At 36.8% G+C, this 26082-nt stretch overlaps 1 protein-coding gene across 1 annotated transcript in view; it reads left to right on the top strand.

Moving 5' to 3' along the window:
* ADAM2 (ADAM metallopeptidase domain 2) overlaps nucleotides 1–26082 on the top strand; it is a 113632-nt gene that overhangs the window by 15261 nt on the left and 72289 nt on the right. Inside the window, exons 5-7 of the mRNA XM_040242990.1 lie at nucleotides 4846–4922; nucleotides 11082–11250; nucleotides 15667–15723. Of these exons, the coding sequence (XP_040098924.1) occupies nucleotides 4846–4922; nucleotides 11082–11250; nucleotides 15667–15723 (303 nt within the window). The remainder of the gene's footprint in view (nucleotides 1–4845; nucleotides 4923–11081; nucleotides 11251–15666; nucleotides 15724–26082) is intronic.

The following is a 26082-nucleotide window of genomic DNA, read 5'->3' as shown; positions in this document are numbered from 1 at the left end:
TCTGACGCCCCCTTCTCCTCCTGCCTTCAATCTTTCCTAGCATCAGGTCTTTTCCAATGAGTCAGCTCTTCACATCTGGTGGCCAAAGTACTGGAGCTTTAGCTTCAGCATCAATCCTTCCAATGATTATTCAGAATTGATTTCCTTTAGGATTGACAGTTTGCTCTCCTTGCTGTCCTAGGGACTCTCAAGGGTCTTATCCAACATCACAGTTGAAAAGCATCAATTCTTTGACACTCAGCTTTATGGTCCAACACTCACATCCATTCATGACTACTGGAAAAACCATAGCTTTGACTATACAGACCTTTGCTGACAAAGTGATGTTTCTGCTTTTTAATACACTGTCTAGGTTTGTCCTAGGTTTTCTTCCAAGGAGCAAGTGTCTTTGAATTTCATGGCTGCAGTCACCATCTGCAGTGATTTTGGAGCCCAAGAAAATAAAGTCTTTGACCATTTCCTTTGTTTAGCCATCTATTTGTCATGAAGTGGTAGGACCCAATGGCCAGATCTTCCTTTTGTGAATGTTGAGTTTTAAGCCAGCTTTTTCACTCTCCCCTTTCATCTTTATCAAGAGGCTCTTTAGTTATTCTTCACTTTATTCTTCACTTTATAAAGGTGATGTCTTCTGCATATCTGAGGTTATTGATATTTCTCCCAGCAAGATTGATTCCAGCTTGAGCTTCATCCATTTCGCATGAGGTACTCTGCATAAAAGTACTCCACATAAAAGCAGAGAGGCTCCATATAAAGCCTGACATACTCCTTTCCCAATTTGGAACCAATTCATTGTTCCATGTCCAGTTCAAACTGTTGCTTCTTGACCTGCATATAGGTTTCTCAGGAGGCGGGTAAGGTGGTCTGGTATTCCCATTTCTTTAAGAATTTTCCATAGTTTGTTGGATCCACATAGTCAAAGCCTTTATTGTAATTAAAGAAGAAGAAGTAGCTGTTTTTCTGGAATTTTCTTGCTTTTTCTATGATCCAACGGATATTGGTATAAATTAAGTGGGTTCTCTTAATTTATTTTTTAAAATCTTGTATTTTCTTGCTAATCTTCTACCTAGTTGTTCCATGGATCACTGAAAGTGGAATAGGAAGAAAAAGAAAGTCTTCAACTATAAGTGTTATACTATTTCTCCCTTCATATTTACCAATTTTTAATGTACTATGGTGCTGTTACCTGTGTTTACAAGTGTTATATCTTCCTGATGTGTTGAACTTTTTATCATTATAAAATATTTCTCATTGTCTACTAACATGTTTTTTGTTTTTAAAGTCTGTTTTGTCTGATATACACTATAGTGTTAGGTCACTAGTTGCGTCCAACTCTTTGTGATCCCATGGACCAGTTTCCTCTGTCCATGGATTTCCCAGGCAAGAATACTGGATGGGTTGCCATTTCCTCCTCCAGGGAATCTTTGACCCCAGGAGACCCAGGAATTGAACCCATGTCTCCTGTATTGGCAGGCAGATTCTTTACCATCTGAGTCACCACCAGAATAACTTGGTATAAATGTAGTCAATCCCATTTGCTCAAGATTGCTATTTACATGATACTCTTTTATATTGCTTTAATCAGCCTATGTCTTTGAACTTAAAGCCAGTTATCTAGTAACAGTTTACAGTTGTGTCTCTCTTTTTAACCTAATCAGACAATCTTTACATTTATTTATTGGTGTTTATCATCTGAGCCACCAGGGAAGTCTCATGAACTCCTTATTGTCAAATTCAGACTTAAATTTAAGTAGGGAAAACCACGAGACCATTCAGGTATGACCTAAATCAAATCCCTTATGATTATACAGTGGAAGTGACAAATAGATTTAAGGGACTAGATCTGATAGACAGAGTGTGTCTGATGAACTATGGATGGAGGTTCATGACATTGTAAAGGAGACAGGGATCAAGATCATCCCCATGGAAAAGAAATGCAAAAAAGCAAAATGGCTGTCTGGGGAGGCCTTACAAATAGCTGTGAAAAGAAGAGAAGTGAAAAGCAAAGGAGAAAAGGAAAGATACAAGCATCTGAATGCAGAGTTCCAAAGAATAGCAAGGAGAGATAAGAAAGGCTTCCTCAGCGATCAATGCAAAGAAATAGAGGAAAACAACAGAATGGGAAAGGCTAGAGATCTCTTCAAGATACCGAGGGAACATTTCATACAAAGATGGGCTCGATAAAGGACAGAAATGGTATGGACCTAACAGAAGCAGAAGATATTAAGAAGAGATAGCAAGAATACACAGAAGAACTGTACAAAAAAGATCTTCATGACCCAGACAATCACGATGGTGTGATCACTCACCTAGAGCCAGACATCCTGGAATGAGAAGTCATGTGGGCCTTAGAAAGCATCACTATGAACAAAGCTAGTGGAGGTGATGCAATTCCAGTTGAGCTATTTCAAATCCTGAAAAATGATGCTGTGAAAGTGCTGCACTCAATATGGCAGCAAATTTGGAAAACTCAGCAGTGGCCACAGGACTGGAAAAGGTCAGTTTTCATTCCACTCCCAGGAAAGGCAATGCCAAAGAACGCTCAAACTACTGCACAGTTGCACTCATCTCACATGCTAGTTAAGTAATGCTCAAAATTCTCCAAGCCAGGCTTCAGCAATACGTGAACCATGAATTTCCAGATGTTTAAGCTGGTTTTAGAAAAGGCAGAGGAACCAGAGATCAAATTGCCAACATCCGCTGGATCATTCGAAAAGCAAGAGAGTTCCAGAAAAAACATCTATTTCTGGTTTATTGACTATTTCATGGGAAATAGATGGGGAAACAGTGGAAACAGTGGCTGCCTTTATCTTTGGGGGCTCCAAAATCACTGCAGATGATGATTGAAGCCATGAAATTAAAAGACACTCCTTGGAAGGAAAGTTATGACCAACCTAGATAGCATATTGAAAAGCAGAGACATTACTTTGCCAACAAAGGTCCGTCTAATCAAGGCTATGGTTTTTCCAGTGGTCATGTATGGATGTGAGAGTTGGACTGTAAGGAAAGCTGAGCGCTGAAGAATTGATGCTTCTGAACTGTGGTGTTGGAGAAGACTCTTGAGTCCCTTGGACTGCAAGGAGATCCAACCAGTCCATCCAAAAGGAGATCAGTCCTGGTTGTTTGTTGGAAGGACTGATGTTGAAGCTGAAACTCCAATACTTTGGCCACCTGATGCAAAAATTTGACTCATTGGAAAACACCCTGACACTGGGAAGGATTGAGGGCAGGAAGAGAAGGGGACGACAGAGGATGAGATGGTTGGATGGCATCACTGACTCAATGGCCGTGGGTTTGGTTGGACTCCGGAATTTGGTGATGGACAGGGAGATCTGGCATGCTGAAGTTCATGGAGTCTCAAAGAGTCGGATACAACTGAGTTGACTGAACTGAACTGATGCAATTTTAGATTTATATGACCTTAATTCCAGTGAGACACAGAGACATTTTTTCCTATAAAACTCTTTATTTCCCTTTCTTCTATGGTATTAGTTTTGTACATATTACATCTATTAATGTACAATCCCAACAGTTCACTGTTACAGTTACTTTACTATCTGCAGTCCTTTCCTTAACCTAGTACTTCTTTGTTTCCACTCACCTTCTATATGCTGTTATCAGCAAATATATTCTATTTCATGGACCAAATAATATGCTATATACATTTTGTGGTTTAGTCACTAAGTGGTGTCCAACTCTTGTGACCTCATGGACTATAGCTGCCAGGCTCCTCTGTCCATGGATTTCCCAGGCAAGAATACTGGGGTGGATTGCCCTTTCCTTCTCCAGGGGATCTTCCTGACTCAGGGATCAAACCTGGGTCTCCTGTATTGTAGGCAATATCCTGCATTCAGGCAAATTCTTTACCAACTGAACCATCAGGGAGGCATACATACATATTACTTTACTCAATTGATTTTTAAATCAGTTAAGAGAATGAAAGGGAAAATATGCCCTTATACTATGCTTTTTAAATTACATAGTAACCTTCTTGAGCTCTCTTTGAAATTTTATGTGGATTTGAATTACTATCTGAAATCACTTACTTTCAACCTGAAGAATTTCCTTAAGTGCTCCATGTAAGGCCGGGCAAGTGATAACAAATTCTCAAAGTTTCTGTTCATAAGGAAATAAATTTATTTTATTTTATTTTTAAACATTGCCTTGCTTGATATAGAACCCTTGAGTAATTTTTTTTTCTTTAAGTACATTATTTTAGCCCTCTGCTTCCTAAACTTTGTAGTTTCTACAGAGAAGTCTGATGCAAATATCACTGGAGTTCTCTTTTAAGGTAATTAGTTTTCTCATGCTGCTCTCAAGATGTGATTCTTTGATTTTTAATGTTTTTGCTTATATGTCTATTTATGGATCCCTTTGTGTTTGTACTCTGAATTCATTGAGCTTTCAAAATGTGTGAATTAGTTTTTCAGTAAATTTGGGAGTTTATAATCCAATATAATCTACTCTGCCATTATAATAAAGTAATTTTTAATTCAATAAATTTGGAAGTTTTGGATTTATTTATATTTTTATATCTACCTTGAAAAAATAAGAAGAATTTGAAAAAATAAGTTTTTGATGATTTTTGCCTTGATCCTAATGATAGGGGCTGTCATGTTTAATTTATAATAGAAAAGATCATGGAAGTACACTTATTCTTAGAAACTTTGAGGCACAGTTTTGGAAAACTGAGGTTAAATGTCCATCTAATAATCTTATACATCTGTCTTGGAAACAGTAAGTGTTTGATGCATACACTATATGTATATATGTTTTAAATATTTGAGAATAATATATTTAACATGAAGTATTCTAATAAAAATATATATGTTTTTCTTTATTTTTCAGAATTTTTGCTACTACCAAGGGTATATTGAAGGTTATCCAAATTCAATGGCGATCATTAGCACGTGTAGTGGACTCAGGTTGTGATATATAATTTTACAGTTGCAAAACGGAATTTTTAAGAAATAATTTTCAAATTTAGAAATTATATTCAGAAGTTTTACTTTTATTTTTAATTAATTTTTATTGAAATACAGTTGATTTACAAAGTTATGTTAGATCCTACTGTACAACAAAGTGAGTCAGGTACATGTGTGTGTGTGTGGCTCAGAGGTTAAAGCATCTGCCTGAAATGCGGGAGACCCGGGTTCAATCCCTGGGTCGGGAAGATTCCCCTGGAGAAGGAAATGGCAACCCACTCCAATATTCTTTCCTGGAGAATCCCATGGATGGAGGAGCCTGGTAATTCCATGGAGGGAGAAGCCTGGTAGGCTACAGTCTACGGGGTCGCAAAGAGTCTGACACGACTGAGCTACTTCACTTCACTTCAATCTTCTTTAGATTATTCTCTCATATAGATATTACAGAGTATTGAGTGAAGTTTCTTGTGCTTTTCAGGAGGTTCTTATTGGTTATTTATTTTATATATAGTAGTGTATATATGTCAATTCACATTTACCAATTTAATCCTTCCCTCCACCCATCCCCGTTGGTAACCCTAAGTTTGCTTTCTACATCTGTGACTCTACTTCTGTTTGGTAAATATCCTCACTTGTAACATTTTTTAAAATTCCACATATAAGTGGTATCAGATAATATTTGTCTTTCTCTGACCAACTTCGATCAGTATGACAATCTCTAGATCCATCCATGTTGCTAACAAATGGCATTATTTCATCCTTTTAAGGCTTTTATGGCCTTTATATCCTTTTTATTTACATCTTTCAGTGTAGATATGTAGCACATATTCTTTATTCATTCCTCTGTTAGTAGACATTCTGGTAGCTTCCATGGCTGTTATAAATAGTGCTGCAATGAATATTGGAGCACAAGTATCTTTTCAAATTATGCTTTTCTCTAGATATATACCAAAGGATCAGATTGCTATACCCCACTCCAGTACTCTTGCCTGGAAAATCCCATGGACAGAGGAGCCTGGTAGGCTACAGTCCATGGGGTCGCTACTAGTCAGACACGACTGAGCGACTTCCCTTTCACTTTTCACTTTCATGCATTGGAGAAGGAAATGGCAACCTACTCCAGTGTTTTTGCCTGGAAAATCCCAGGGACAGGGGAGCCTGGTGGGCTGCCGTCTATGGGGTTGCACAGAGGCGGACACGACTGAAGCGTCTTAGCAGCAGCAGCAGCAGCAGATTGCTATGTCACATGGTTGCTCTATTTTTAGTTTTTTTAAGGAGCTACCATACTGTTCTCCATAGTGGCTGTACCCAATTTATAATTTGACCAACAATGTAGGAGGGTTCCCTTTCTTCACACCCTCACCAGCATTATTTATTTGTACGCTTTTTAATTATGGCCATTCTGAATAGTGTGAGGTGGTTCCTCATTGTAGTTTTGATTTGTATTTCTCTAATAATTAGTGATATTAAACATTTTTTAGTTTGAGTGAACTCCGGAAGTTGGTGATGGACAGGGAGGCCTGGCATGCTGCAATTCATGGGATTGCAAAGAGCTGGACACGACTGATCAACTGAACTGAACTGAACTGAATAATTAGTGATATTAAACATTTTTTCATGTGCTATATGTGTATCATCTTTGGAAAAATGTCTGTTTAGATCTTCCATCCCTGTTTTCGATTAGTTTGTTGTGCTTTTTTATATTAAGCTGCATGCACTGTTTATATATTTAAAAGATTAATCCCTTACAGATATTTTCTCCTATTTTGTGAGCTTATATTTTTGTTTTGTTGATGGTTTCTTTTGCTGTGCAAAATTTTTAAGTTATATTATGTTCCATATATTTTTGGTTTTATTTTCATTACTCTGAGAGGTGGATCAAAAAAGATCTTGCTTCAATATATGCCAGAAAGTGTTTTTCCTGTGTTTTCCTTTAAGAGTATTATAGAATCCAGTTTTATATTCAGGTCTGTAATTCATTTTGAGTTTATTTTTGTGTATGGTATTAAAAAATGGTCTAGTTTTATTCTTTTACATATAGCTGTCCAGTTTTCTTTTTCCCAGCACCAGTTATTGAAGACATTGTCTTTTCTCCATTGTATATCTTGCCTCCTTTTCATAGATTAGGTGACCATAGGTCATAGGTTTCGCTCTGAAATTTCTATCCAGTTTCAATATTTCTATTATTGTGCCAATGCCATACTGTTTTGATGAATGTAGCTTTGCAGTATACTCTGAAGTCACATAGCCTGATTCCTCCAGCTCCAGTTTTCTTTCTCAAGATTGCTTTGGCCATTCAAGGTCTTTTGTGTTTTCATACAAATTTTAAATTTTTTTGATTCTAATTCTGTGAAAAATGCCACTGGAATTTGATAGTGATTGCATTTAATCAGTAGATTACTTTGGATAGTATAGTCATTTTGACAATATTGATTCTTCAAATCTGAGAACATGGTATATCTCTACATCTGTTTGTGTCATCTTTGCTTTCTTATCGATATCTTAGAGCTTTCTGAGTACAGGTCTTTTGCCTCCTTAAATAGGTTTATTGCTAGTTACTTGGTTATTTTTTATATGATGGTAAGTAGATTTTTTCATTAATTTCTCTTTTGGATCTTGCATTGCTAATGTACAGAAGTGCAAGAGATTTTAGTGTATTAATTTTGTATCCTACAACTTTACCAAGTTCATTAATGAGCTCTAGTAGTTTTCTGGTGGTATCTTTAGGATTTTCTGTGTATAGTAACATTAATCTGCAAACAGGACAAATTTACTTTTTTTTAATTTTATTTTTACTTTATTTTACTTTACAATACTGTATTGGTTTTGCCATACATTAACATGAATCCACCACGGGTGTACACAAGCTCCCAATCCTGAATCCCCCTCCCACCTCCCACCCCATATCATCTCTCTGGATCATCCCCATGCACCAGCCCCAAGCATCCTGTATCCTGTATCAAACATAGACTGGCACTTCGTTTCTTACATGATTGTATACATGTTTCAATGCCATTCTCCCAAATCATCCCACCCTCTCCCTCTCCCTCAGAGTCCAAAAGTCCATTCTATACATCTGTGTCTCTTTTGCTGTCTCGCATACAGGGTCATCATTACCATCTTTCTAAATTCTGTATATATGTGTCAGTATACTGTATTGGTGTTTTTCTTTCTGGCTTACTTCACTCTGTATAATCAGCTCGAGTTTCATCCATCTCATTAGAACTGATTCAAATCTATTCTTTCTAATGGCTGAGTAATACTCCATTGTGTATATGTACCACAGCTTTCTTATTCATTCATCTTCTGATGGAGATCTAGGTTGTTTCCGTGTCCTGGCTGTTATAAACAGTGCTGTGATGAACATTGGGGTACATGTGTCTCTTTCAATTCTGGTTTCCTCAGTGTGTATGCCCAGCAGTGGGATTGCTGGGTCATAAGGCAACTCTATTTGCAATTTTTAAAGGAATCTCCACACTGTTTTCCATAGTGGCTGTACTAGTTTGCATTCCCACCAACCGTGTAAGAGGGTTCCCTTTTCTCCACATCCTCTCCAGCATTTATTGCTTGTAGACTTTTGGATTGCAGCCATTCTGACTGGTATGAAATGGTACCTCATTGTGGTTTTGATTTGCATTTCTCTAATAATGAGTGATGTTGAGCATCTTTTCATGTGTTTCTTAGCCATCCGTATGTTTTCTTTGGAGAAATGCCTATTTAGTTCTTTGGCCCATTTTTTGATTGGGTCCTTTATTTTTCTGGAATTGAGCTGCAGGAGTTGCCTGTATGTTTTTGAGATTAGTTGTTTGTCAGTTGCTTCATTTGCTATTGTTTTCTGCCATTCAGAAGGCTGTCTTTTCACCTTACTTATAGTTTCCTTTGTTGTGCAGAAGCTTTTAATTTTAATTAGATCCCATTTGTTTATTTTTGATTTTATTTCCAGTATTCTGGGAGGTGGATCATAGAGGATCCTGCTGTGATTTATGTTGGAGAGTGTTTTGCCTATGTTCTCCTCTAGGAGTTTTATAGTTTCTGGTCTTACATTTAGATCTTTAATCAATTTTGAGTTTATTTTTGTGTATGGTGTTAGAAAGTGATCTAGTTTCATTTATTTACAAGTGGTTGACCAGTTTTCCCAGCACCACTTGTTAAAGAGATTGTCTTTACTCCATTGTATATTCTTGCCTCCTTTGTCGAAGATAAGGTGTCCATATGTGTGTATTTATCTCTGGGCTTTCTATTTTGTTCCATTGATCTATATTTCTGTCTTTGTGCCAGTACCATACTGTCTTAATGACTGTGGCTTTGTAGTAGAGCCTGAAGTCAGGCAAGTTGATTCCTCCAGTTCCATTCTTCTTTCTCAAGATTGCTTTGGCTATTCAAGGTTTTTTGTATTTCCATACAAATCTTGAAATTATTTGTTCTAGTTCTGTGAAAAATACCGCTGCTAGCTGGATAGGGATTGCATTGAATCTGTAGATTGCTTTGGGTAGTATACTCATTTTCACTATATTGATTCTTCCAATCCATGAACATGGTATATTTTTCCATCTATTAGTGTCCTCTTTGATTTCTTTCATCAGTGTCTTATAGTTTTTGATATATAGGTCTTTAGTTTCTTTAGGTAGGTATATTCCTAAGTGTTTTATTCTTTTCGTTGCATTGGTGAATGGAATTGCATTCCTATACACTATTAAAGAGAAAGTAGAAAAAGAAATTAAGGAAACAATTCCATTCTCCATTGCAAATTTACTTTTTTTCCAACTTGTACTCCTTTTATTTCTTTTTCTTCTCTGATTGTCCTGGCTAGGACTTCCAAAACTGTGTTGAATAAAAGTGGTGAGAGTGGATATCCTTGTCTTGTTCCTGATCTTAGAGGAAATGCTTTCAGTTTTTCACTGTTGAGAATGATGTTTGCTGTGGGTTTGTCATATATGGCCTTTGTTATGTTGAAGTATGTCCCCTCTATTTTCACTTTTTGGAGTGTTTTTATCATAAATAGGTTCTGAGTTTTGTCAAAGCTTTTGCTGTGTGTGTTGAAATGATCATATGACTTTCCCTCTTCAGTTTGTTAATATGGCATATCATAGTGATCAATTTACATATATTGAGGAATCCTTCCATCACTGTGATAAATCCCACTTGCTCATGAAGTGAAAGTGAAAGTGAAGTCGCTCAGTCATGTCTGACTCTTTGCGACCCCGTGGATTGTAGCCCACCAGTCTCCTCATGGTGTATGATTATTTCAGTGTGTTGTTGGATTCTGTTTGCTAGTATTTTGTTGAGGATTTCTGCATCCATGTTCATCAGTGATATCGGCCTTTAATATTCTTTATTTGTGACATCATTGTCTGGCTTTGGTGTCATGGTGGTGATGGCCTCATAGAATGAGCTTGGGAGTGTTCCTTCTTCTGCATTTTTTTGAAATGATTTGGGAAGAATAGGCATTAACTCTTCTCTAAATGCTTGAAATAATTCACCTGCTAAGTTTCCATCCCTAGCCTTTTGTTTGGAAGTTTTAATCACAGTTTCAATTTCAGTACTTGTCATTATTCTGTTCATATGTTCCATTCCTTTCTGGTTCACTCTTAGAAGCCTGTATCCTTCTAAGAATTTGTCCACTTCTTCTGAGTTGTCCATTTTATTGGCATATAGTTGTTTGTAGCAACTTGTAGTGTCGGTTATAACTTCTTTTTCATTTCTAATTGTATTGATTTGAGTCCTCTTTTTTTTTTTTTCTTGATGAGTCTGGATAAAGGTTTATTAATTTTGTTTATCCTCTGAATGAATCATCTTTTAGTTTCATTGATCTTTGCTAAGTTTTAAAGTGAGGCATGGCTTATTATAGGAAGCTGTCATTAGAAAAGCATGGTATGAAAACTCTTGCAATGTCTCCTACTCCCCTCCTGAATTAAGCATTTATTTTTAGTATATGTGGAAACCATTAGTATTAATTATAGCTAGCTAAATGCCAATAGCATTACTACTACTCATTCCACTCAGTAAATTTGTGGATTATTGGTAATGTTTTCCTACTTCACCACCCAAGGCTAAGACTGAAAATAATCTACATACTATTAAAAACTAATTGTTTCATTTTATTGACTTTAAGAAAAATGAATTATTTTATTTATTTGCTTATTTTTTTTGAATTTGTAGGGGCTTACTACAGTTTGAAAATGTAAGTTATGGAATTGAGCCCTTGGAGCCTTCAATTGGTTTTGAACATATGGTTTATCAAGTAAAACCTAGGGATTCAAGTTCTTCTGTGTATACTGAGAAAGAAATTGAGCCAAGAGAAAAGCCCTATAAGATACAAAATGTAGAGGTGAGTGATCAGTTGAGTAAACTATGTGGTTATTACTATGCAGCCATATCAACAATGTATTTTTTTTCAACAATGTATTTTTATTATAAACCAATTGCTTACAAATTATTGAGAGAGAGCAAGACATACCAGATACTTCAGAGCTTGTGTTGTAAGCCTCAGAATTAGTCACTCAGTTTTCCAGAACTCCAAGCTGGCATTTTCCACCATTAATGGCATTTTCCCCTGTGATCCAGACCCTTGTTGTCTGCAGATGCACTCCTTTCTCCATATCCATTATGTCTGAATTTTGATAAAATAAACATGAGTGACATTCACATAAATACTGAAGACACCCTGAAGACACCTATCTAAGATCCTGAGAAGAATCCCAAGTGTCTTTTATGGCAAATACCTTAGGGTAGGCCATTATACTTTCCTTATATCCTTATCCAGAGATGGAGAGACTGCTTCAATCAACAAAGACTCACCAGAGTTTAGAAGGTTAATGACTCCAGCTTCATCAGAGTTTCTCATACACCCACATTCCAATTTTTAGGATCTTACTTCTTTCAGCAGACACCCTGTGAGGGTAGAAGTTCAACCTGTGTTGCAGTCCATTCACTCACAAAGTGAGATTCTGTGTTTGGTTTTCAAGAATCTCAGCCCCACAGCTACCATAGTGAAAATGGTGTCTTTCATGACAAACATTTCTCTAGAAAAGCAGAACCAACAAGATATATGTGTGTGTGTGTGTGTGCATGTATGTATACACACATATACATATATTTGATACAAATACACACAGAGAGAATGAGAAAATTTAAAGTAACTGCAGACTGGCAGGCTGGAGACCATGGAAAAGTTGTGTTCAAGTCTGAAGGCAGTCAGTTGGAAAGAATTTTTTTTTAACTTTTTATTGTGTATTGGAGTATAGCTGATTAATCTGTTGTGATAGTTTCAGGTGGATAAGGAACGGGACTCAGCCATACTTACATATGTTACCATTCTCCCCAAAACTTCCGCCCTCTGGCTGTCCAGGCTGCCACATAACATTGAGCAGAGTCTCCTGTGCTATACAGTAGGTCCTTGTTGGTTATCCATTTTAAATACAACACTGTGTACATTCTTGCTTACAAGGTAGTCCTTGTTCTATTAATACTTTCAACCGACCAGATGAGGTGCACACATATTATGAAGGATAATCTACTCCACTGAAAGTCCACCAATTTAAATGTTTATCTTATCCAAAATTATTTTCACATAAATATCCAGAATAGTTTTTGGATGAATATCTGGGCATTTGTGGCCCAGTCAAGTTCACAGATAAAATTAACTATCACATTAGATTTACAAAATTTATTTCATATTTCCTCTAAAAGTTTTATTCTTTAATCTCTTACATTTCAATATATAATCCAACTTAATTTTTTGTAAAAAGGGAGGAAGGGCTCTAAATCCCTCATTTTTCATATGCATATCTAGTTTTCCCAACACCATTTGTTGAAGAGACTCATCTTTTATTCACTGAATTTTCATGGCTCAGCCCTTTTATTTAAAAATCAATTGACTATAGGTTTAGGGATTATTTCTGCACATGCAATACTATTCCATTGATCTTTATGTCTAATGCCAGAGTCCCTTTTTATTTACTGCAATATTTTTGAAATAAGTTCTGAAATTAGTACGTGTACATCCTTCAGTAGTGTTGTTTTTCAAGATTGTTTTGGCTATTGTTGATGCTGTCAATTTCCAGATAAATGTTAGCATTCATTTATTTTCATTTCCTAAAAATGAAAGCTGAGATTGTTTTGATTCTGTGTTGTTTCAGTCCACTACCATGAAGTATAACGTTAAGGGTGAAATAACATAAAAACTGCCTGGAATTTTTTACTCACTTTACTCTCTGATAAAATTCTCCTGCCTCTCTCTGTGTATCACCTTCTCTCTCTTCTTTATACACTCATATTCTACATAATGATATTTCCTGCATTGTGCTCAGTTGCTCAGTCGTGTCCAAATTTTTGCGACCCCAGTAACTGTAGCCTGCCAGGCTCCTCCATCCATGGGATTTTCCAGGCAAGAACAATGGAGTGGGTTGCCATTTCCTTCTCCAGTATTTCCTGTGTAAAGTCTCAGGTTTTTGTTTGTCTTATATATTATCTTGTATATTTTTTCATGGCTTTATCTACTGTAATTTATAGATCTCCCACTCTCATCCCTTTTTTTCTTAGTTATTGAGCTTATGTAGCACATGATAATTGCCCAAGTTAAACAAAATACACACACACACACACACACACATGAACTATCTATCTACTTACATGTTTTTGTATCGGTATTGTCTGTCTGTCATCTATCAACATCTGCGTGTCCCTTCTCACTCCCTGAATATTCTTACCAGGGATCTTTGTCATTTTCTAATTTTAACTTTTCACTCCAACTATATTGCAATTGGATTACTTAGCAGTGTCCTCTAGTCTTCTTCCCTAGATCCAATTCTTTAGTGTTTCCTTTACCAAAGCAAATTTTCAGGTAATTGGTGTCAACCTCATATAACACATATCCAAGAAATTGGTTTTATTTATTGAGTACTTTCTTTCACTAAATAAAATAGCTTTTGAGGTCTTCTGAAATCTTAGCACCTACCCACCTTTCCAATGCACACATTTCTTGGCATTATTTTATGCACCTTTGTCTTAAATTTTAATTGTTATTCTCAAATAGACTATCTTATCTTAAAGATACTTATGTATTTTTTCTCTTGAAAGTTTATTGTCCGGCAAATAAATGAATAAATTATTATCAACTAAATATCATCAGTCCTTACCTCAAAGATGAAAATAAATAAGGATTACTTCAGGAAATTTAAGTCAGCTAACCCGTATGTTGGGCTTCCGAGGTGGTGCAATGGTAAAGAACCCCCCTGCTAATGCAAGTGATGCAGGAGACACAGTTCGAACCCTGAGTCAGGAAAGTCCCCTGGAGAAGGAAATGGCAATCCATTCCAGTATTCTTGCGTAGGAAGTCCCATGGACAGAGGAGCCTTGCAAGCAGCAGTCCATGGTGTCACAAAAGAGTCGGACACGACTTGGCAACTAAGCAGCAGCATCAGTAGCAACTTACGTTGATTAAAACAAAGAAATAACTTTGAATCCTTCAAATCGTTAATATAACCCTAACATAATTAATATAAATGCTTGTGTTTATCCTCCAGTAAAGTAGTGTCTTTTCCTTGTTTCATCCTAAATGAAAGGATGGAGTCCTATAAGCAAAACTATCATGAAACATTTGGTGCTTACCTTTGGATGGAAATTATAATAAATCGGTTAGACTGTAAGGGGATTTCATTTGCATTTAAAAAAAAAAACAAGTCTTCAAGACTTTAAAAGAATTTTTAAAGGTGGAAAAAAATGAACGATCATGCAGCCCTGAATTTGTCTTAATGACCTTATTAGCTTTTTCCCTTTAAATTACTATAGTCTTCACTTTTCTCATCTTTGCTAAGTCCCAGATTAGTTTTTCCCTCTTTATTGCGCCTCGTTATGTTAAGGAAAATGGTTTAAGTAAAATGTGATAGTTTTGAACTTTCAAAGAATTAAATATCAGTGTAAAAAGAAAAAAATGCAGACTTTAAACATAATAAATGTTTTCTCAATTTGTGAAATTTGATTCTCCTTTTCTGCTTATATATATTTGTTCATTGCTTGTGATGGTATTAGTAACTATTTTGAGTTAAATACACTACAATCTTAGAGTGTCCACAAAGACTGTCTCATAAGTTTTCCTTAGAATATTCCTTCTAGGTTAAATTCATATAAAAATAATAATGGAAACAAGTAATATTTTACTGATGGTAGTTAAAACAAGTATTACTTTGTCCCTAGAAATTGGCAGGGAGTAAATCACACAGATCATAAGCCCATTGGGCCTCACATTTGTGCCTAAGTTATCCACTGTGGTCTGTGATGACATTGTAATCAGATTCCACATCCTGAGATATCTATGGCACAGTTTAAGAAACTCAGTCATTTTGTTTCTCTGTTGCTCACATTTTTCTGAGGTCATTTATACAAGGATTAGCTTTATCTTCAGATGAAATTCCACCCCTCCAAACAGAGAGGTGCCCTTACTCTTTCAAGGTCACAAATAAAATCATAACACATAATAATGTATGTGTGATGTATGATGGAATCAAATGAGTAGCCCTGTACCAATGGAAGATAAAGTTATTTTCTGAGTAAATTAGTTGATTGTTTTCTGAGTAAATTAATTGATTGAACAGATGCAAAAGAGGCAACAAAGACAATAGTGTGAAAATGACTTCTATTTTCATATATAAAATTGAATTTCTAATATTGAATTTGTGAAATAGTGATATTACTTAAAATATTTAAATAATTCTTCAATTTTTACCTAAGTTTGTGATTTTTTTAGCCTCTTCCAGACTTCTCTCAGTATATAGAAATGCATATTGTAGTTGAAAAAGACTTGGTAAGTATACTTTCATTTATTTGTCTCATGTTAATTTATATTAGCAATGGGAGGTTATAAAAAATGTTCGAATAAATTTTTAACATGAAACAATAAGTAATAACTTCTGCTTTAATGAATTTAAATTTCTGGTATCGGTAGTAAATAGAAAATCATATCTCTATTAGTTTACTTTTCATTTTATATAATTAATATAAATGAAAACATCTGTTACATACAGAATAGTTTCTGAGTAATTTTTATTCACCATTCTCATACTCATAACCAGAGAAGGAAATGGCAACCCAGTCCAGTACTCTTGCCTGGAGAATCCCATGAATGGAGAAGCCTGGGATTCTTCCCATGGATGGAGGAGTCCATGGGGTCGCTCAGAGTCGGACACGACTGAGCTACTTCACTTTCACTTTTCACTTTCATGAATTGAAGAAGGAAATGGCAACCCACTCCGGTGTTCTTGCCTGGAGAATCCCAGGGATTGGGGAGCCTGGTGGGCTTCTGTCTATGGGGTTGCACAGAGTCGGACATGACTGAAGTGACTTAGCAGCAGCAGCAGCAGCATACTCGTAACATCTAGTAACCTTTGATCTTTTTACTGTCTCCATAATTTTGCCTTTTTGAGACTGTCACATAGTTGAAATGTGAGGTCTATAGCCACAACAGATTGTCTTCTTTACCTTGGTAACATGCATTTAACTTTACTATGTGCCTTATCATGGATTTAGAGCTAATTTCTTTTTACAACTCAATAACATTGTATTGTCTGTATATACCACAGTTTGTTTATCCATTCACCTTCTAAAGGGCATATTGGTTGCCTCCACATTCTGGCAGTTATGAATCAAGCTGCTGTAAATATCCCTGCACAAGTTTTTTCATGGACATATGTTATCTCCTTTGGGTAAACATCTAGCAGCATGATTGCTACATCATACGATAACAGTCTTTTTTGTTGTTGTTTGGTGCTTTGTGTGTGTGAAAAATTGCCAAGCTGTCTTCCAAGGTGCCTTTTCCATTTTGCGTTCAGTACTTTAAATATAATATCTTCTGGCCCCTGAAGTTTTTGCTAAGAAATTGGCTAGTAATCTTATTATCATCCCTTTTACATGGTTAGTTGCTTTATTCTTATTGTCTTCAATATTAGTATTCTCTTTGTTTTTAGCTTTAGATAATTTGATTATAATGTGTCTTGGTGTGAGTCCCTTTGGCTTTATCCTTCTTAGAATTTATTAAGCTTCCAGGATTTGTGGGTTCATGTGTTTCGTCAAATTTGACAAGCTTTTGGCCATTATTTAGATAATTTCTCTTCTTTTTCTGGGATTCTCTTTATTTGTATATTGTACTACATAAAGGTATCCCACAAGTTCCTCCCTTTCTTTTTTCTTTTTGGTTCTCAGACTCAGCAATTGAATTATCCTATTCTCGTTTACTGATTCTTTTTTATGCACCTTTAAATCTGCTGTTGAATCCTTCCACTCAACTTTTAATTCAGTTATTGCATTTTCAATGCCAGAATTCTGTTTGATTTCTTTTATAATTCTATATCTTTGTTGATATGCTCATTTTATTCATACATCATTTTCCTGACTTCCCTTCATTCTTTTCATCCTTTAGCTTTTTTAAAAAAAAACTTTTTATTTTGGAGTATAAGCAGTTAACAATATTGTGATAGTTTCAGGTGCAGCAGATCGACTCAGTCATACATGCACATGTATCCATTTTCCAGGCTGCCACATGACCTTGAGCAGAGTTCCCTGTGCTGTACAGTAATCCCCTGTTGGTTATCCATTCAAAATAAAGCTGTGTGTACATGTCCATCTCCTTTAGCTCTTTGACCGTATTTTAGATAGTTGTGTTAAGGACTTTGTCTAGTAAGTCTCCAAGTTCTCAGGACTGGTTTCTGCCCATTTATTTCATTCCCTTGAGCTATGCTTTTATTGTTGTTTACTAGTTTGCCTTATAATATAGAAGGAATGTCTATTTTCTGTTCAAATGTATCCTGATGAATAATGATGGTGGGGCTTCCCCAGGGGCTCAGCAGTAAAGAATTTGCCTGCAATGCAGAAGCTGCAGGAGACATGGGTTCTACCCCTGGGTGGGGAAGATATCCTGGAGGAGGGCATGGCAGCCCACTCCAGTATTCTTGCCTGGAGAATCCCATGGACAGAGGAGCCTGGCGGGCTGCAGTCCATAGGGTTACAAAGAGTCTGACATGACCGAAGCAACTGAGCAAGAAGCAAGAACATGCACATAGTGATGTTATTTGGCAGTGGAGCCTTTGGGAATGGCTTAGGTCATGAAGGTGGAGCCCTCATGAATGGGATTAGTGCCCTTATGAAAGAAAGGCCACCTGTTCGACCCTGTGAGGACACAGCATATTCTCATCAACACAGAATTGATGTCTGTAGCTAGAGACTTAACCTTTAAACTTTCCAGCCTTCAGAACTGTGAGAAACAAATGGTTGTTGTTTGAAACCAAGTTTTATGGTGTTTTTGTTATAGTAGCCCAAATTGACTAAGGTATCATGATTTTTGTTGAACATTCAGCATTTAAAAAAATAAGCGCTTTTTAAATCCCAATTTTTGGGGACTGGCTCTATGTCAGGGTAGCCTTTCACTGATTAGCTGGGTTACTTCTTAGTCCATGTGGTGAAAGTTTAAGATGTTCTCAGGTCTCTCTGACCATATGTCTTGCCTGGGCTTGTGGGATTCACTATATATATATGGCTGCTTTTCAATATCTCAATTTCCAAAAAGTCTCACCCCAGCTTCTTTTTAGGGCTTTATATCTATATATTTCCACCTGTAATCTCTTGCTCCTATATTTCCAGCTGTAATCTCTTGTTCCAAGTATCTGTGGGTCTGTCATAACCTTGAAGTTTTAACAAGCAGTGACCACCCCTATCTGCTACCTGAAAACTGAGTTAGGTAACACAGAAAACAGTCATTTGGACACTTTCCAGATAGATTAGAAAATTGCAAATAAGGTCTTCTCTGCTCCACCTTGTATAAGAGAGGAAACTGGGAAACAGATGGGCCTTTCCTCCAGACTAAAACCATGCTATGCTGGGGAGGAAGTAGGGCATAGGAGAGTAAATACCACACAATTTCCTGTCATTTTCAAGGTGGATTTTTCTTGGTTGGACATTGGCTTGGCTACTGTAGACCTTTGGATGTTTTCCAGAGGTTTTCCAGAGGCTCCAAGGGGGTTATTATATCAACCATTTTCTGATTGTCTTTTGATATTTCCAGAAAAAAACAAAGGCTTGGTGTTTTCTGGTTCTCCCTTTTGCTGATTTCACTTCCATGAAGAATATTTCTAATTATTTATTTTCATCATTTTACCAAGGCTGCTTCAAAATATTTGTCAAATATATTTCTAATAAATGATGTACTTTGGTGTTGACATGTATTGACTGACTTTTCTTCCTCACCATAATTCAAAGTATCAATTCTTCAACACTCAGCCTTCTCTATGGTCCAATCCCACATCTGTACATGACTATTGGAATAACCACAGCTTTGACTATATGGACCTGTGTCAGAAAAATGATATCCCTGCCTTTGAATATACTGTTTAGGCTTGTCATAGGTTTGTCATAGCTTCCCTTCCAAGGAGCAAGCATCTTTTAATTTCATGGCTGATTATTGGTTGTGTGCTTGTGTATGTGTGCTAAGTCACTTTAGTTGTGTCTGACTCTGTTTTGGCCTTTTTCCCACACTTTGATTAGGTTGTTTGCTTTTCTGGTATTGAGTTGTATGAGCTGCTTGTGTATTTTGGAAATTAATCCTTTGTCAGTTGTTTCAATCCCTATTATTTTCTCCCTTTCTGAGGGTTGTCTTTTCACCTTGCTTACAGTTTCCTTTTCTGTGCAAAAGTTTTTAAGTTTAATCAGGCCTCACTTGTTTACTTTTATTTTCATTTCCATTACTCTAGTGGGGGGGTCATAGAGGATCTTGCTTTGATTTATATCATCGAGTATTCTGCCTATATTTTCCTCTAAGAGTTTTATAGTTTCTGGTCTTACATTTAGGTCTTTAATCAATTTTTAGTTTATCTTTGTGTATGGTGTGTCATTCTTTTACAGGTAGTTGTCCAGTTTTCCCAGCACCATTTATTGAAGAGGCTGTCTTTGCCCCATTGCATATTCTTGCCTCCTTTGTCAAAAATAAGGTACCCATAGGTACATGGGTATATTTCTGGGCTTTCTATCTTGTTCCATTGGTCTATATTTCTGTTTATGCACTAGTACCATACTGTCTTGATGAATGTAGCTTTGTAGTATAATCTGAAGTCAGGAAGGTTGATTCCTCCAGCTCCATTCTTCTTTCTCAAAACTGCTTTGGCTATTCAGGGTCTTTTGTGTTTCCATGAATTGTGAAATTTTTTGTTCTAGTTCTGTGAAAAGTGCCATTGGTAATTTGATAGAAATCACATTGAATCTGTAGATTGTGTTTGGTAGTATAGTGATTTTCACAATATTGATTCTTCAAACTCTGCAACCTGGAATATCTCTCCATCTGTTTATTTCATCTTTGACTTCTTTCATTAGTGTCTTATAATTTTCTTTTTTTTTTTATATAATTTTCTGTGTACAGTTCTTTTGTCTCCTTAGGTAAGTTTATTCCTAAAGGCTTAATTATTTTGTTGCAATGGTGAATGGAATTGATTGCTTAATTTCTCTTTCTTATTTTTTGTTGTTAGTATATAGAAAAGCAAGTGGTTTCTGTGCATTGATTTTGTATCCTACAACTTTGCTAAATTCACTGATTAGCTCTAGTAGTTTTCTGATACTATCTTTAGGGTTTTCTATGTACAGTATCATGTACATCTCACTGTTTGTCATCTGCAAACAGTGAGAGCTTTATTTCTTCTTTCCTGATCTGCTGTAGCTAGGACTTCCAGAACTATGTTGAATAATAGTGGTGAAAGTGGCCACCCTTGTCTTGTTCTTAATCTTAGAGGGAATGCTTTCAATTTTTCACCATTGAGAATAATATTTGCTGTAGGCTTATCACATATGGTCTTCACTATGTTGAGGTAGGTTCTTTCTATGCTCATTTTTTGAAGAGTTTTAGTCATAAATGGGTACTGAATTTTGTCAAAGGCTTTTTCTGCATCTATTGAGATGATCATATGGTTTTTATCTTTCACTTTGTTAATATGGTGTGTCACATTGATTGATTTCTGTATATTGAAGAATCCTTGCATCCCTGGAATAAACCCAGTTTGATCATGGTATATGAGCTTTTTGATGCATTGCTGAATTCTGTTTTCTAAAATTTTGTTGAGGAGTTTTTCATCTATGTTCATCAGTGATATTGGCCTGTAGTTTTCTTTCTCTGTGTTGTCTTTGGTTTTGGTATCAGGCTGATGGTGGCCTTGTAGAGTGAGTTTGGAAGTGTTCCTTCCTCTGCAGTTTTTTGAAAGAGTTTTAGAAAGATAGGCACTAGCTCTTCTCTAAATGTTTGATAGAATTCTCCTGTGAAGCCATCTGGTCCTGGGCTTTTGTTTGGGGAGAGATTTTTTATCACAGCTTCAATTTCAGTGCTTGTAATTGGGTTGTTCATAATTTCTGTATCTTTCTGGTTTAGTATTGGAAGATTGATCTTTTCTAAGAATTTCTTTCAGGTTATCCATTTTATTGCCATATAATTGTTCAAAATAGTCTCTTAATATCCTTTGTATTTCTGCATTGTCTGTTGTAACCTCTCCTTTTTCATTTCTAATTTTGTTGATTTGCCTCTTCTTTCTTTTTTTGTGATGAGTCTGGCTAAAGGTTTATCAATTTTGTTTATCTTCTCAAAGAACCAGCTTTTGGCTTTATTAATCTTTACTATTGTTTCATTTTTTATGTTTATTTCTGCTCTGATCTTTATGATTTATTTACTTCTACTAATTTGGGGATTTGTTTGTTCTTTTTCCAGTTGTTTTAGGCATAAATTTAGGTTGTCTATTTGATGTTTTTTCTTGTTTCTTGAGGTAGGATTGTATTGCTATAAGCTTCCCTCTTAGAACTACTTTTGCTACATCCCATAGGTTTTGAGTTGTCATGCTTTCATTGTCATTTTTTTCTAGAAATTTTTTTATTTCCCTTTTGATTTTTTTCAGTAACCAGTTGTTCTGTAGATACATATTGTTTAAACTCCAAGTGTTTGTGTTTCTACAGTTTTTTTTTTCTTATAATTGATATCTAGTCTCATAACATTGTAGCCGGAGAAAATTCTTGATATAATTTCAATTTTATTAAATTTACTGAGGTTTGATTTGTGACCCAAGATGTGGTCTATCCTGAAGAATGTTCCACGTGCACTTGAGAAGAATGTATTCTTCTGCATTGGATGGAATGCCCAGAAGATATCAATGAGATCCATCTCATCTAATGTATGCTTTAAGACTTGTGTTTCCTTATTTTTTGTTATGATGCTCTGTCCATTGGTATGAGTGGGCTGTTAAAGTCTACTACTGTTATTGTGTTATTGTCAGTTTCTTCTTTTATGTCTGTTAGTGTTTGTCTGAGGTACTCAGGTACTCCTGTGTTGGGTACATCAGTTCAGTTCGGTCGTGTCTGACTCTTTGCAATCCCATGAATTTCATCACTCCAGGCCTCCCTGTCCATCACCAACTCCCAGAGTTCACTCAAACTCATGTCCATCGAGTCAATGATGCCATCCAGCCATCTCATCCTCGGTCGTCCCCTTCTCCTCCTGCCCCCAATACCTCCCAGCATCAGGGTCTTTTCCAATGAGTCAACTCTTCTCATGAGTTGGCCAAAGTACTGGAGTTTCAGCTTTAGCATCATTCTTTCCAAAGAACACCCAGGACTGATCTCCTTTAGAATGGACTGGTTGGATCTCCTTGCAGCCCAAGGGACTCTCAAGAGTCTTTTCCATAACCACAGATCAAAAGCATCAATTCTTCAGCACTCAGCTTTCTTCACAGTCCAACTCTCACATCCATACATGACTACTGGAAAAACCATAGCCTTGACTAGATGGACTTTTTTTGGCAAAGTAATGTCTCTGCTTTTCAATATGCTATCTAGGTTGGTCATAACTTTCCTTCCAAGGAGTAAGCGTCTTTTAATTTCATGACTGCAATCACCATCTGTTGGATGTATAGATATTTACAATTGTTATGTCTTCCTCTTGGATTGATCTCTTTATCATTATGTAGTGTCCTTCCTTATCTCTTGTAAACTTATTTATTTTAAGGTCTATTTTGTCTGATATGGGGATTGCTACTCCAGCTTTCTTTTGCTTCCCATTTGCATACAATATATTCTTCCATCCTCTCACTTTCAGTCTATATGTGTCTTTAGATCTGAAGTGAGTTTCTTGTAGACAGCATATATTTGGGTCTTGTTTTTATGTCCATTTACCCAGTCTGTGTCTTTTGGTTGGAGCATTTTATCTGTTTACATTTAAAGTAATTTTCATATATATGTTCTTATTGCCATTTTCTTAACTGTTTTCATTGTATATCTTTTTCTTCTCTTGTATTTCTTGACTATATAAGTCCCTTTAACATTTGTTCTAAAGCCTTGGTCATATTGAATTCTCTTGTTTTGCTTGTCTGAAAAACTTTTTAATCTCTCCAACAATTTTGAATGAGATCCTTGCCAGTTACAGTAATCTTGATAGTAAATTTTTCCCTTTCAGTGCTTTAAAAATATCCTGCCATTCCCTCTTGGCCTGCAGAATTTCTGCTGAAAGATCAGATGTTAAACCTATGAGGTTTCCCCTGTATGCTACTGTTGCTTTTCCCTTGCTGCTTTTAACATATTTCCTTTGTCTTTAGTGTTTGTAAGTTTGATTAGTATGTACTTGATGTGTGTCTCCTTGGGTTTATCCTGTATGGGACTCTTTGCACCTCTTTGAACTTGATTATTTCCTTTTCCTTGTTGGGGAAATTTTCAACTATAATCTCTTCAACTTTTTTCTCATACTCTTTCTTTTTCTCTTCTTCTTCTGGGACCTCTATAACTCAAATGTTGGTAAATTTGATATTGTCCCAGGGGTCTCTGAGACTATCCTCAGTTCTTTTCATTCTTTTTACTTTATTCTGCTCTTCAAAAGTTATTTCCACCATTTTATCTTCCAGCCCACTGATTTATTCTTCAGCTTCAAATATTCTGCTCTTGATTCTTTTTAGAGTATTTTTAATTTCAGTCATTGTGTTGTTTGTGTGTTTATTTTTTAATTCTTCTAGGTCTTTGTTAATGGATTCTTGCATTTTCTCCATTCTGTTTTCAAGGTTTTTGATCATCTTTACTATCAGTATTCTGAATTCTTTTTCAGGGAGCTTGCCTATTTCCTCTTCATTTATTTGGACTTCTGTGTTTCTAGTTTGTTCCTTCATTTGTGTAGTATTTCTCTGCTTTTCATTATTATTTTTTTAATCTTCTTGTGTTTGAGGTCTTGTCTTCCCAGGCTTCAAGGTTGAATTCTTTTTTCCTTTTGGTTTCTGCCCTCCTAAGTTTGGTCCGAGTTTTGTGCTGTTTGTTTTTTTTTTTTTTTTCTTTTTTTTCCTCTGATTGGCAAGGTTGAGTGAGGTGGTAATCCTATCTGCTGATAATTAGGTTTGTACTTTTGTTTTGTTTGTTGTTTAGAAACAAATGCTAATGCTTTTTGGGTAATGCTGGGTCTTGTATTCAGGTAGTTTCCTTTGTGTGAGTTCTCACTATTTGATACTCCCTAGGGTGTCTACCGTACTCCCTATGGTAGTCTAGGATCTTGAAGTCAGTGCTCCCACTCCAAAGGCTCAGGGCTTGATCTCTGGTCAGGAATGAAGATTCCACACGTGGTTTGTTATGGCATTAAGTGAGGTTAAAACAAATACCCAAAAACGAGAAACCAAAGATGAACCTCAGACAAATGGAAGTTACAAAATCAGGCAAAGAATAATTTAAATAACAAAATATATACATATACACCCATAAGCAATTTTAAAACAGTTAAACAAAAATAAAGTACAGTAGATTTCCCTGGCAAACAAAGGAAACCAAAAATTATATCTACCAGTTAAGAATAAAACTAGCTAAAGCATAAACTGGAAGACAAAACTAAAGCAAGGTGCCGGGTGGGGAATAAAGCAATGAAAACAAAGCTAATAAATATGTTGAATGGAAAGGAAAGAAAGAAAGAATAGATATGCAAAGTTAAATAGTGCTCTAGAAGGGTATGGCAACCAGTATTGGCCAATACACTCCAGTATTCTTGCCTGGAGAACTCCCCTGGCAGAGAAGGCTGGCAGACCACAGTCCACAAAGTCATAAAGAGTTGAACATGTCCAAAGCGACCCTGCGTGCATAAACGCAAGACTTTATGCCTGTGGCAGCTTTGCCCCAGTGAGGGTTGATCATGAAGGTGGTGCAGCTGCTTGGCTTTCAGGGACCCTAGGTGCCAAGTGTGCAGGGGCACAGACTGCCTCCGCCACAGGAGTTATGACCCTATCAGAGTCTTTCTTCAAGTTTCTTGTAGCTGGCGATCAGAAGGCCCCTGTAGCCAGTTTTTCTCTGCATCGCTGCCTGTTCAAGCACTTGCCTGGGGTCCTTTTCTGTTGTTCAACCCATTAGGCACATAGAGGGCACGCCCCCCCCACGCTGGCTGAAGCCCTACTGTGTAGTCTTGCACATCAGTCACTTAAAGGAGCACCCTGGGTGGGGTCCTACTCTGTAGTTCAGTGTGTCAGGTGTTTGAGGGCCAGCCTCTCTATTGTTCAGCTGCTGATGCAGGCATGTGCAGAGAGAGGGTGTGGTGATGGCTCCACCCCCTGCATGTGACTCAGCAATATCGCCTTGCTTCCATGGCTGCCTGGCTTTCCTCCACAGGCTTTTCCCACCACAGTCTCCTCTCTCACATCCCCTTGATCCGTCTCTCCACAGTCAACAGCACCCCTCACCCTGGGATCCCCTTGATCCGTCTCTCCACAGTCAACAGCACCCCTCACCCTGGGATTGCTCCACAGTCCTTAAACTCAAGTTCCCAGCCACTGCGCCTTCTAGGGAACCTACATCCCTGTCCCGGGTATGTATGGCTGTGGCAAGGACTGTCTGATTCTCATTCCATTTAGGTGCGACAGTTCAGTTGTTTCAGTATCAGCCTTAAACGTTTCTCTTCTGACTCAGACAATTGCCCCGATGTTGGGATTGGACCCCTGCTTCACTTTCCCCACCCACTGAGGGCAGGTCCAGTCCTAGTAACATCCTATTTTTCTCCCTAGTTCCTTCATCCTACCAAATTTTGCGTGGTTCTATAAATTCCTTTCCACTGGTCAGGTACTCTTGTCCACTCTCAGCTGGTGTTCTGCATGCATTTCTGTGTCTGGCGGTGTATTCTTGATGTATCTGTGGAGAGAGA

Source organism: Oryx dammah, unplaced genomic scaffold (assembly GCF_014754425.2).
Source record: "Oryx dammah isolate SB20612 unplaced genomic scaffold, SCBI_Odam_1.1 HiC_scaffold_7, whole genome shotgun sequence".
In the NCBI taxonomy this organism is placed as follows: domain Eukaryota; kingdom Metazoa; phylum Chordata; class Mammalia; order Artiodactyla; family Bovidae; genus Oryx; species Oryx dammah.
This window is presented reverse-complemented; position numbering and strand designations above follow the sequence as displayed.